This window comes from Erythrolamprus reginae, chromosome 3 (assembly GCF_031021105.1).
Source record: "Erythrolamprus reginae isolate rEryReg1 chromosome 3, rEryReg1.hap1, whole genome shotgun sequence".
Taxonomy (NCBI): domain Eukaryota; kingdom Metazoa; phylum Chordata; class Lepidosauria; order Squamata; family Dipsadidae; genus Erythrolamprus; species Erythrolamprus reginae.
The window spans coordinates 76,528,892-76,541,587 of NC_091952.1; the positions used below are offsets into that span (position 1 = coordinate 76,528,892).

Here is a 12,696-nt window from a genome sequence, read left to right on the forward strand (position 1 = left end):
GAGTTGCTGAAGTGCTGCTATTTGTTTATAGCATATGGCATCAACAGAGGTCATACAATCACTGATATAGTGATATAGTGTTCCCTCGATTTTCGCGGGTTCGAACTTCGCGAAAAGTCTATACCACGGTTTTTCAAAAATATTAATTAAAAAAATACTTTGCTGTTTTTCCCCCTATACCACGTTTCCCCCCCCCGCCCGGTGACGTCATATGTCATCGCCAAACTTTCGTCTGCCTTTAATAAATATTTTTTTAAATAAACTTTAATAAATAAACATGGTGAGTAATAATCTAAATGGTTTCTAAGGGAATGGGAAATTGTAATTTAGGGGTTTAAAGTGTGAAGGGAAGGCTTGTGATACTGTCCATAGCCTAAAATAGTGTATTTGCTTCCGCATCTCTACTTTGCGGAAATTCGACTTTCGCGGGCAGTCTCAGAACACATCCCCTGCGAAAATCTTGGGAACACTGTACTCTGACAGCCAGTGTTGTAATACAGAATTATATACAATTATATTCATTGGAGCTGACATGGAACTCTTCTTTTTATGCTAAGGTTTTCTTTTTGGAAAATGATGACCAGCATAATGGTCTGAGTGACCCAGCAGATCATAGCAGACTGACTGAGAATGTGGCTAAGGCTTTCTGCCTGGCCCTATGCCCACACCTGAAGCTGCTGAAAGAAGATGGAATGACCAAGCTGGGTCTACGAGTTACACTTGATACTGATCAAGTAAGTAACAATTCTGAAATGCTTATTTGGTATGAGCACATGAATAAAAGAATTTTTGCTATTTATTCAATGAATAGAATCCACTGGAATTTCCTTGCTAGAGAAAAGGGATGAGGCAGACTATAAGATCAGGACCAAAAGATAATGTAGAATCCGAATTGATTTAGTATTGGTAGTAAAATTGTACATATTTTAAGAATGCTTCAGAAGAATTTTGGACCTTGGACAAATGCCAAAATTCTCTGATGATTATTAAGGTAATTTGAATTTTTCAGGCTTCTGTCTGCTTTTGGTTTAAGGCCCATATTAACTTTAATGAGGATATTCTTTAAAGCGGTGACTCCATTTTTCAGACTTTCACAGAAATATGATGAAAGTATGATTCTTATAATGAATAGCAGAGATTTATTAATGTGATGCTTGTCATAATCAGTAATGTATACAGTGGAGTGTTAATTCCAGCTCCTTTTGAAGTTGACCAGTGCCTGTATATATCCATATTGGTAACTCCACCTCTAATTGTTTTATTCATGATATGCATAATTTTGAGGCCTTTCTGAAATATTTTTTTTCAATAATACTTACATGTAGTTTCTGACATGACCATCTCTTTAGAGAACATTCAAAGTTTCAATAATGATGGAAAAAGTGACTTACAATCGGTCCTCTTACACTTACGGTTACTAGTGTCCCTGCAGTCGTGTGATTGTATTAGGACATTTAGCAGCCTGCACAATTTTGTGACAATTGCAGTGTCCCAAGGTCATGTGATTGGCATTTGTGACCTTCCCAAATGGTTTTTGGTAAAGTCAATGAGGGAAGCTGGATTCACTTAATGACCTGTGGTTGATTTAACCACTATAGCAAAAGGTACAGCTAAATTAGTCCCATTTTTATTTTTATCTTTTTTGCAATGATCGTGCTTGTTCAATGACTCACATGATTGCACCGCTTAATGACAGAAATTCCAGTCCCAGATGTGGTCATAAGTCAGAGACACCTACAGGGAAGCCATGTCATCAGCTTTTCTACACTTTTTAGTCCCTAATTTTGATGTGTACCTCTTTTGGTGGTACTATCACTTTATGCTCACATTTTCAATATTGATATACTTTCATTTCATTAGCCTACAACAGTGATGGCGGACTTATGGCACGGGTGCCACAGGTGGCATGCAGAGCCATCTCCTGGCACATGATTTGTTGCCTTAACTCAGTTCCAACGTGCATATGTGTTGGCCAGCTGATTTTTAGCTTGCACAGAGGCTCTGGGAGGGTGTTTTTGGCTTCCTGAGTGCCTCCAGGGGGGTGAGGAGGGTGTTTTTATCCTCCCCTCGCTCCAGGGAAGCCTTTGGAGCCTGGGGCGAGCAAAACAAAAGCCTACTGAGCCCACTGGAAGTTGGGAAACAGGCCATTTCCAGGCTCCGGGGTGTGGGGGAAGCTGTTTTTACCCTCCCCAGGCATTTAATTATGGGTGTGGGCACTTGTATATGTGTGATAGCACCCACCCACGCTCTTTCAGCACCCAGGGGAAAAATGATTCACCATCACTAGCCTACAGTTTCTGGAAACTCAACTAAGCTTTATTATTGATATAGTATCAATAATAAAGTATACAGCATTTGAACATCTGTTCTAAAGGCTCACTATTCCTGACCAAATTCTGATGCTTCAGACAATAAGTAAAACCATTTCACCTCAATAAATATATATGCAACTAAAGTGCATATATATTTACGAACTTAATTCGTTCTGTGATCAGGCTCTTAAGTAGAAAAGTTTGTAAGAAGAAGCCATTTTCCCCATAGGAATCAATGTAAAAGCAAATATTGTGTGCGATTGGGGAAACCACAAGGAGGGTGGAGGCCGTTTTCTCCCGGGAGATTCCTAGGGAGGCCCCACGGAGGCTTCTCCCCGCCTTTTCTGGCCCTGTTTCTTCCCTGGAGATTCCTAGAGGCCCCACAGAGGCTTCTCCCTGCCCTTTCCGGTTAGTTTCGGAGGCTCGGGTTTGTAAGTGGAAAATGGTTCTTGAGAAGAGACAAAAAAATATTGAACACTCAGTTCTTATCTAGAAAAGTTCATAAGTAGAGGCGTTCATAGGTGTACCACTGTATTTTATTTTTATTATGGTTTTGCTTTCATTTGTTAACTTATAAACTGCCCAAAGCCTATAGGATTGGGTTGACCTCTAAATATTGTGTAATAAATCATGTTTCTTTATGCTCTTGCCCTACCCACTGTGAAGCATGTTATTATTTTTTCTTTTTAGGTTGGCTACCAGGCTGGGAGCAATGGCCAGCCGCTGCCTGTTCAGTACATGAATGATCTGGACAGTGCCTTAGTTCCAGTGATTCATGGAGGGGCATGCCAGCTGAGTGAGGGCCCAGTTATAATGGAGCTTATTTTTTATATTCTGGAAAACATCTCATAAAAGGACTTCATTTTCTTTCAGACCTGTTCCAGCAGCAGTTGTATCTGAATCATTTGCACTTTAAAACTGGAAAATTAAGCTTTTAGTTAACACTATTGTGAGGGGTGGGGTGGGGTGGGTGGGTGAGACCAGTTGTTCCATAATTCTGAATTGTCTATGCATTTGTCAACAAACAGGATCAGGGCAGCTTCTATGTTACAAAAAATGGCTATGCTATCTTTGCAGCTAACACACATCTGTTATGAATAGAAATAGAAACCAATAATGGTCATGTTTTAAGGCAATTGCAGTCATGTATTTTGATGCTCAAAAGAATGCAGAGACCACTTGGGGAATAAGGAAAAGACGTGTCAACATTTAACTTTTGTAGATAAACTTATTATGAAGAAACAATCAAGACCTCCATTCTAACCTCATTCTACTGCTGTTTATGGTTAATTTCTCTAGACATTTAAAATATATTGTTTACATTATTGTGACCACTTTATTGGTCAGAGTACCTCCAGGACATGCTGGGCTATTCTTCAGAGAGTTCAGAAAGACACACATCAGGAACATACCTTTTACATCTGCCCAAAGCAGAATTTTTTCAAAAAAATGTATGTAAATTAATCTTGAATTTTCTGTGCTTTACTCTTTTTTTTTTTTTTGGTCTCATTTAAGAATGAAATCTGCAAACCTGCTGTAAAAATTTTTCTTTTCTTTTCTGCACTTTACTAAGTTTTATTATGCCTTTGGCAGGTTTTTTTTCAGTCTTAAATGAGCAGCTACATGAAATTGCTGTTCTTTTCAGCTGATCCTTCTTTTTAAAGGAACACGCTTTTAAATTTTGTTGGATAAGTGTGTATTCTACTTAAGCAGTCCATAGCATAAACCCTGCACTTTATAGTAACACTAGCACCACTATATAAAGCTATCCTCTGAGAATTCTAGCCAGTTTGCCTACTGTTCCATGATTTGCTTTTGCTGCAAGTTGGAAAGCTTGCACCTTTCCTCACTGGAACTGAACTCTGAGCAGACAAGCAGGTTGAGCCTTCTTGCAAAAACATATCAGGCTGGCAGTGACAGTCAGCAAGAACACTACATTTCCTGAGAAAACTGTAACAAGAAGAAAGTTGTCAAAAGCTTGAGAGAATATATTCAGATATTTGGGCAGTGCTATCCAAATGAGTAATTATCATCCATGTGCAAGGAGAAAAGACTGGGGTTTACTAAATGAAGATTAGACAATGGACTAGCAAATTTATATTGCAATTCAAGTATGGACAACAGTGGCAGCTATAACTAATTTTTCTCTGTAGATAGTCATATACATGAACATGCGTGTACATTTCATTTTTGAATAAATTGCCTCTGTATCCTTAAATTTGTTTAAAAAAACATTAAAAAAACAGCTGATGCTAAACTGCAACTAGAAGATGACAAGGGAATTAGATCAAAGCCTTGAACAGAAAATGAATCATCTAACAAAGGTTAGCCCCATAAATAGGTCATGTAATGTTAAACCTATATATGTTGTTCAATGTATAGCCACGTAAAGAGGTAATTGGGCAGACATTTATGAGCACCTGTGAAATCATGTGCAAAACAAGGATCTTGCAAAGCAATTTTAAGTTTCTTCTTCCTTTTCCGTGCACGTAAACCTAAGTTCCTTATAAGCTCTCCTTCTGCAATAGCATTGTTTTACAGGCTGAATTGCCAAAGTTAATACAATTGCTCTTTACAACTGCTGTAGATTCTTACTTTATTAGCTGCATCCCAGTTTCACCATAGAAGCAAGCTTTTGAGTAACTTAGCTTTGCATTAAAGTTATTGACAAAAGGAGAAAGGCTGAACTTTTCATCCCTCTGCAGAAAATCATTTGTTTGGGCTATGTTTGTGCAAAATTCTATTGACTGGTTTGCTTCAACCACAGCCTTTAAATGACTTTAAGATTACCATATTGTTAAGAACGGAGTACTTGTTTAAAGAAAAAAAATGTACTTTTAAAATTCAGTTAACACTGCAAAGACTGCATATTATATTTTTATTTTCAACATGTAGTTTTGTATATTAAATTTATTAAAATTACAACAGAATGCTGCATTGTCTCCACTGACTTAAGACAGAAATGAATGCTGGCTGCATGGCAGACTTAAGTGTATCTATGAAATCACACACATATTGTGGAAATCTTCTGCAACTCCCTTGCTTGGAAGCCGTGAAACTGGAGAAAAAGAGATAATTTGGATCCCTCGTTGCTTGTTCTATTTAGGAGGCAGGCAACACTTGTCTTGTACTTTCAATTCAATTGTTTGGTATCTACTGTATTTGCTGAAGCAAGATCAAAATCTTGATATTAAACAGTAAACAGTTTTACTCTCGCCTCGGTGGACAGAAGAGCAAAAGGAATAGAAATGAGAATTTTAAAAGGAACTATTAACTATCTCACATTTGATACAGGCTCCCCTTTGAAAAGGTTTATGCTCTAGTCACTTGAGCAACATGGATGCATATATGAAGAGATGTACAGTAACTTAAAATCTTCATTGCAGGCAATTTAAAGAGATACAATCACAGCTGCTTAACCTACACTTCAGTAAACAAGACTATCCATTTATTCCATGGGTCGGAAACACATCTTAATTGCAGGTTATATAACACTGGAGCTGCTGCATCATATCTTAATTATGCTATTTATTAAATTCTTTTGTCCACGTTTACCAACATGTCCTTTCAAGTCAGCAGTCACATTAACAAGTACCATTTATGTATTGCCAACAATTTTAGCCTCAGGAAAGGTTAAAATAGGTCAGTCTCTTTCTGTAGCAGTACCTCCATTCCTAGTAGTAGACTTACAAAGCTTACCAACTCATACTATATGATAGTTATGAAAATAAAGATGTTATGTTTAGTAGTGCATTCACTGAACATCTTTGGTGCTTGCAGAAACTCCATGTAAAGTCTATTCTGCAGCTTTTAGCATTCCTGGATCTGTGGGTGCAGAGAAAAGAAAGCATAGTTTTTTATAAATAAAAATAATATAAATAATATCACTGTAAATAAAAACAGCATCCATTGCTGAAATACACTGGCTTTCCACTATACAATTCAAAAACAATTCCATAAAAAATATTTGTAGTGGGAAACGTTAATTACTGCCTTACATGTATCTAACAATAAATCTGACTCTGTTATCACTGCTTAGGTTTATTGGATTTATATGCCGCCCCTCTCCGCAAACTCGATATTGGATAGCAGTGAGCCACTTGTCTAATTTACCTGGGTGGTTTTTTTAGAGTTTAGTAGTAGTGAAATGATAATAACATACAAGCTATAAGTATTTTTAATTAAAAAAAATAAAGTAACAGATCTGCATATGAAAAACACTTCTTATTCCAAGTTAAAGACTGGACTGAAATAATTTTTTTCCATTTATAGGGTTACTGAGAAAAGAAAAACACTTCTACCTTCAGCAGAATTAGTGTTCAAGGACTAGCCAGTTTTCTGTAATTGTCTGAAGATCTTGCCCAGTAAGTGGCTCCCTAAGTCTTACTTTTACTTCTAGTTTGCCTCCAGTAGGCTTCCTACTGTCCAAAACCTTAAGATAGAAAAAATAATTTAAACAAACAATATTCCAAGATAATTGAAGTGGCCTTGAACACACTAAATCATTTTTAGTTATGACCAACGACAATGTGCTATACTGTAAGTTGTTTCCTTCTTTTATTCAACAAGTCATTCAATTTCTCTCCACCGTGTTTTCTATTTTTCCATCTCAACCGTCGTTTCTAGCCATAAGTTGAAACTTCATGATTTTTTAAAGTATGCCAAAAATACTTATTAGTATGTATACTATGTTTATATGTTTTGCTATGTATTGCTATCAGTACATATGGTAAACAATATAAAAAGAAGGAACAATAGGCCAAAATTACATGGACAAATTACATCATAGTTTAAAAGGTGTTATTAAAACAAAAATAATTTTTGTGTTCAAGCTTTCCCTTACAGATTTATGGACAAATGTATCAGCTTATTTGGAAACAACAAAATTATCTACTAATGTATCATATTAAGATGTCCAATTCTATATGCAGTATGTATTGTGATTTGATTTTCTAGTCAACTTTTGCATTTAGATTGCACAGAAATATGCAGGCGAGGATGTGATTAAGGATGGTGAACTCAGTGCATCATTCTTTCATTCTTGTACCAAGCCATTCAACACAAACATTATTTGAAAATTTCAATAAATTTTCTTATCCACATAAAGACATGGATAAATCCTCCAACTATTTTGGAACCAGCAAATAGGCAAAAGACAATGTAAAGGGAATGAGGATAAATGTTGTCAATGAACTGCCAAGGATAGAAATCCCATTTTATAAAATATCTTCAGAATACAAAATAAAAATCCCATTTTATAAAATATACAAAGAAAATACCATTTAATACACTTCTGCTAAAAAACGTGATGCTATACCTCAACGATCTCTCTAATTTCACATTCAGATTCCAATTTGTCAAGTTTCAAATGTGCTGCTCCAACTTGCTTGTCACTCCTGAAAAAGGACCTGGGGAAAGGAAATAGTCAAAACCAGACTCCCTTAGCAACTGGGGTGGGAAGCAACAACAACCGCCCCGAGTCTACGGAGAGGGGCGGCATACAAATGTAATAAATAAATAAATAAATAAAACATTCTATACTCATTCAGTATATGCAATAACAATCTTTGGTCCATTCATTTTTTTTGGACTCAATTATGGATATAAAATAGTAAGGAAAAAGACCAAGGATTAGTTTAAAATGTCTACAAGATGTACGAATAAGAGGAGGATTTGGACTTCCAAACTGGCATTTGTACTATCAAGCAGCGGCAATGACATGGATTAAAGAATGGATAATGTTCAGAAACAAAAGATTTTTGACTTTAGAAGGGCATGATTTACAGATAGGATGGCACTCATTTGTATGGTGTGGAAAATGGACTATACATAGGTACTTTCAAGGACATAGCATTAGAAATTCTCTAATTGAAACTTGGGAAAAAATTTAAAAACAAACATTATTCTAGAGTACCTTAGTGGACTGCATCTTTGGAAGCTCAGATACACCCCGGCAGAGTACAGTGGAATAAAATTTCAAGATACAAAGTTTTAATAGGACAGTCAAAAAGGTTGAAAACAATGATAGAATTAGAAAAACAAGGTATAAATCTTGATTGGTATACGTATATACAATTTCAGGCAAGATATAATGAAGATAATAAAGGTGTAAATCTTGAAAAAACTAAACTAGAAATTTTATTTGGCTCAGAGGAACATATAAAAAGTTTTATAGCTATTTTTTGTCTTTTGATTTAGAATTTAAACAAGTTAAAGATACAATGATAAAGTGGATGAAGAATATAGGATATTCAATAGATATAGATAAATGGCAACAAATTTGGGAAAGAAATTATAAAATGTCAATGTCAACAGCGTATTAAAGAGAATATATATGTAAGATGTTTTATAGATGGCATATGACACCAGAAAGATTAGCAAAAATGTTTAAGAACAGATCAATGAAATGTTGGAAATGTAATTAGCTACCAGGCTCTTTTTATCATATGTGATGGACATGCACAGAAGCTAAGAAATTTTGGAAAGAGATTTAGCAGTGGATACAGAAGATTTTGAAAAGGACTACTGAATTTAAACCAGAAATATTCCTATTAGGTATTCTACCAGAAAATTTTTATAAAGAAAAAATATATTTGATTATGCATATTTTAACAGCAGCTAGAATAGCACACGCACAAAATTGGAAGCTGAATAAAATCCCAGACGAAAGAGAAATATGTAAGATTTTAGATTGTGCTGAAATGAATAGGCTTACTTTAAAACTTAAAGATAAAGAAGAGTGTGATTACTATAAGATCTGGGGAAAGTTTTATGAATGGTTGGAAACTAAAAATAATTGAGAAGTATTTTGTTTAATTACTTTTGAAGAAATACATGACGATTTAATTTTAATCTATTAAAGACCCAGATGACAAAATAAGGATTAGTGGCAGCATTGGATAAGGAGTTAACACACAGATGAAAAGATCAAATTAGATATTGAGTTAAGATAATTATGTTTTATTATAAATAGAAAAAGGGAATATAGGAGACTAGATTTCATGATATTGTTATTTGTAGATGAAATATATCTCATGAGTAGTTAATTTTAATTAACTTAGCAAAGAAGAGGATAAAAAGTATATATTAAAATCATTATAAGCATTTTCTTTTTCTCTGAATGTTTAACGTATCAAAGAAATATCATTAATTATTATTTTTAGCATGTTCATGTTGTTTTATTGTATGTTGGAAGAAAAATAAAGAAAATTTTATACTCCCCCAAAAAATTATGGATATAAAATACAGGTTATTAGAAGAAAGCTGACAAACTACATCTTTTATGCTAATAATGGTCACAGCTTACTGCCAAACAGGTTAGGAGAAATAGACATGAACTGTTCTTCCCCTCCCCTCCCTCTCTCTCTCTCTCTCACACACACACACATGGCTAGGGGCTGGGACTTGGTGTAAACCTTTTACAACTTGGTTTGTTGAGATGGATTCCCTTCAGAATAACGTCAACCACCTTAGTTCTTTTAATTTTATTAAATTTACATTTTGGTTCTGTTTCATACAACTAGCTGAACTGCCCTCCCCTGGATATGAACACTTACCCTTTATGAAAAATCTCAAATTTGATTCCTTTGGTTTGAATTGCTCTTCGAAAACCTCTGTGATTGCGATTAATGTTCAATTTGAATAGCTGATTATATTCTACAAATTTAAAGAACATTGCATAAAATACCTGGAACAGTTAAAAGGTTCTGGAGTCATTCAGATCTCCAGTAGAAGATATAGCCAATGGTCCAAAAGAAACAGATATTTTGCCAATTTGCATGGCATGACCATGACTGTAGTTTAGTTCTGCAACTTAAACAATGTAATATTTCTAGAGGCAGTTCCTAGATTAAACAAGGAAATCCATTTCAGGAATCCTTGCAAAAGCTGGTATTTTCATGTTTGAATTTTCAGGCATCACCCAATGAAAGTACCATGTTGCCTATGCAGAAAAATGATTACCGGTACTTAAGGGATCAAAGTTATCATGATTTTTACAACCTGGGATCCCTGAGCTTCTGGACTGTACCTTAATTTTACCTTATTTTTAAGCAATGTTATTCCATAAACATATAAACATCTGGAATACAACTGGAGTGACTTCATTTTTATCTTTATAGATCTAAACAATTTTTAAAAAACATTCTATAGGATTTATTTATTATTAGACTTCTATGCCACTTATTTTGTTAAAGCAATAAGATTTATGCTAAATTAGCTGTAAAAATCATAGATCCAAAAAGCAATCATGCAGCTGGAAATGTTAAAACATTACATGAAATATGAACAATGTAATTCAGAATCTCTTGGATTTGTAATAAAATGGAATGCAGTTCCAAACCTTTAAAGACTGCAGGTTGAACACCTGCTGAACTCCTATAACCAGCACAAGATCTCAAACCTAAGGCTGAATTATCTCCAGTTAAAATAATTTCATTTAAGTTTTGCCTCTGACATCAATAGGTCTTGGATCAGATTTTTAAAATGAAATCTCTGGAGGGAGTGCCAGGTTAAGAAAGGCGGCAGTCAACAATGTTCAATTAACAGAGCTGAATGTAAAACAGAATTATCCCTTTCACCTAGTTCTGAAATAACCATTCATTAGAAAGCTCTGCTTCTCATCAAATGTAAAAGAGAACCCAAATGCACACACCTGGGCAGTTGGTATTTTTAACCACCGATGTTTTGCTTTTCTGAACTTGTTCCTGGTTTGGAGGGAAAAAGAAATACAAGTAAAAATATTTCTTTAAGAAGCAACTAAACTAACCCCTGCCCTCAGCATGATAGATTTGTAAGATTTTTATTTTGGAAAAATGAACCACAGTGGCATGAGTAAATTTGTCTAATTCACTGAAGAGGCTAAAAATAGTGACCTTTGAATTGAGAAGACTTTCTCATTGTCCAGGGCTGACTAAGTGCTTCCAAAAACCAGTGAAGGGAGGGAAGCAACTCAACATTGGCTAGAGGGCGGCCTTACATTTTGAATACAAAGAAAGCATGGAATATTCCAGCTTGTACTTGTAGACAGAAAAATTCTGGAATATGCCCACCTTTCTAGAAATTTTAGAATGTATAGGAATAATTTCAGACAGACATTCTGGTAAATAACTCAGTCCACAGCACATGAAATCCCAGATCAACTGAGGGACATTGACATTGATCATTCTTGAGTTATATAGACAAGATGGGCAGCAAACCAGTTGAATGAACAAACAAACGAATGAATGGAATGAATGAATGTCCTGCCAAATGTATAACAGCTCTGACTGGTTCCCACTCAGGGGCAAAATTGCAAGTTCTGACTTCTGAGAGGTCCTATAATCCATACCACTCAGTCTTCCTTCCCTCTCCAGGCCCCCACAATCTCTGTGTTAGTACTAGGTACATGGTTGTTAGGGTTTGCCACTGTAAACTACCTATTGTATTCTCTTGTACTATCTCTTTAAATATTTTGGGCTGGTTCGCCATAAGAGGGCGCCAGTACTCCTTCTCTCAATGATGCCTTAACGCTTATTCGCTTTTGCTTTGCCTTGAGGGGGGAGTGTATTTGCTTAGTGCTTATTATATTGGATGGCTTAGTGCTTGTTATGGATTGTTTCTATTTTGTATATATGTAAATAGTACTTATTAAGCATAACTATGTCTGTGTCTTTTTTCTTTGGTTTTACCACACATCCACACTCCGTTAAAATTCTCTGCTCAGTGTATGTCAAAGGTCTCATAGCCTAGCTATACCGAGACATACCAACACTCTGGCTACTGAGAAAGTCTCCTGACAGCATCACTTGGTTTATTAGCTTAGCTGTATCCTATTGTCTTTTTTAGCGGCATCCCAAAATCTCCTTCAGAAGAAGCTTCTTGGATGAGAAGCAAAACATTTTTCAAGGAAAAACCAAGAAAGTCCAGTTGCAGGCTGATTCTGCTGACTGCTGGCTGCTAGCAGTTTGGCAAATCAAATCTCACCAGGCTCAATGTTAACTCAGCCTTCCATCCTTCCAATGTGGGTACAATGAAGACCCAGATTGTTGGGGACGTTAGGCTGACTCTGTAAAATGCTTAGAGTGGCCTGCAAAACACTATGAAGCTGTATATACTGTAAGTCCAAGTGCTACCACTATGCTCATCACCTGTCATTCAGGCTGTAGAGGAGAAAAGTATGAATTTGTATTTACTATTTATATTCATTCTCCAGAGTGCTGATGTTTGAATACCTGGGGAAAAATATATTAAAAAACAATTCCTAAATTTGGCATGTAATAAATATTCAAAAGGCTAACAGAGGCCCTGATTGTAAGCTTGATTGTATACTTACTGTATTAGGATAATGAAATTCAAATTTCACAACGGCATCCAAATCATTAGGTGCCACTCCTGGGTAAAAAGA

General features: G+C 35.6%; 2 protein-coding genes across 9 annotated transcripts in view; one reads left to right on the top strand and one right to left on the bottom strand.

The window, feature by feature from the left end:
* Positions 1-5,242, top strand: part of ZFYVE9 (zinc finger FYVE-type containing 9) — a 51,032-nt gene extending 45,790 nt beyond the window's left edge. For all 4 annotated transcript variants that reach the window (XM_070745869.1, XM_070745868.1, XM_070745871.1 and 1 more), the window contains exons 18-19: positions 558-734; positions 3,003-5,242. In XM_070745869.1, coding sequence (XP_070601970.1) covers positions 558-734; positions 3,003-3,164 — 339 coding nt within the window. In that variant the 3' untranslated portion in view covers positions 3,165-5,242. The remainder of the gene's footprint in view (positions 1-557; positions 735-3,002) is intronic.
* CC2D1B (coiled-coil and C2 domain containing 1B) overlaps positions 5,174-12,696 on the bottom strand; it is a 38,391-nt gene continuing 30,868 nt past the window's right edge. For 3 of the 5 annotated variants that reach the window (XM_070745873.1, XM_070745872.1, XM_070745874.1), the window contains 6 exons: positions 12,625-12,683; positions 10,966-11,017; positions 9,869-9,968; positions 7,630-7,720; positions 6,614-6,744; positions 5,174-6,137 (listed from right to left, as the gene is read on the bottom strand). In XM_070745873.1, coding sequence (XP_070601974.1) covers positions 6,625-6,744; positions 7,630-7,720; positions 9,869-9,968; positions 10,966-11,017; positions 12,625-12,683 — 422 coding nt within the window. In that variant the 3' untranslated portion in view covers positions 5,174-6,137; positions 6,614-6,624. Of the gene's footprint in view, positions 6,138-6,607; positions 6,745-7,629; positions 7,721-9,868; positions 9,969-10,965; positions 11,018-12,624; positions 12,684-12,696 lie in introns of all 5 variants that reach the window. The other 2 variants (XM_070745875.1, XM_070745876.1) reach the window with 1 other exon arrangement.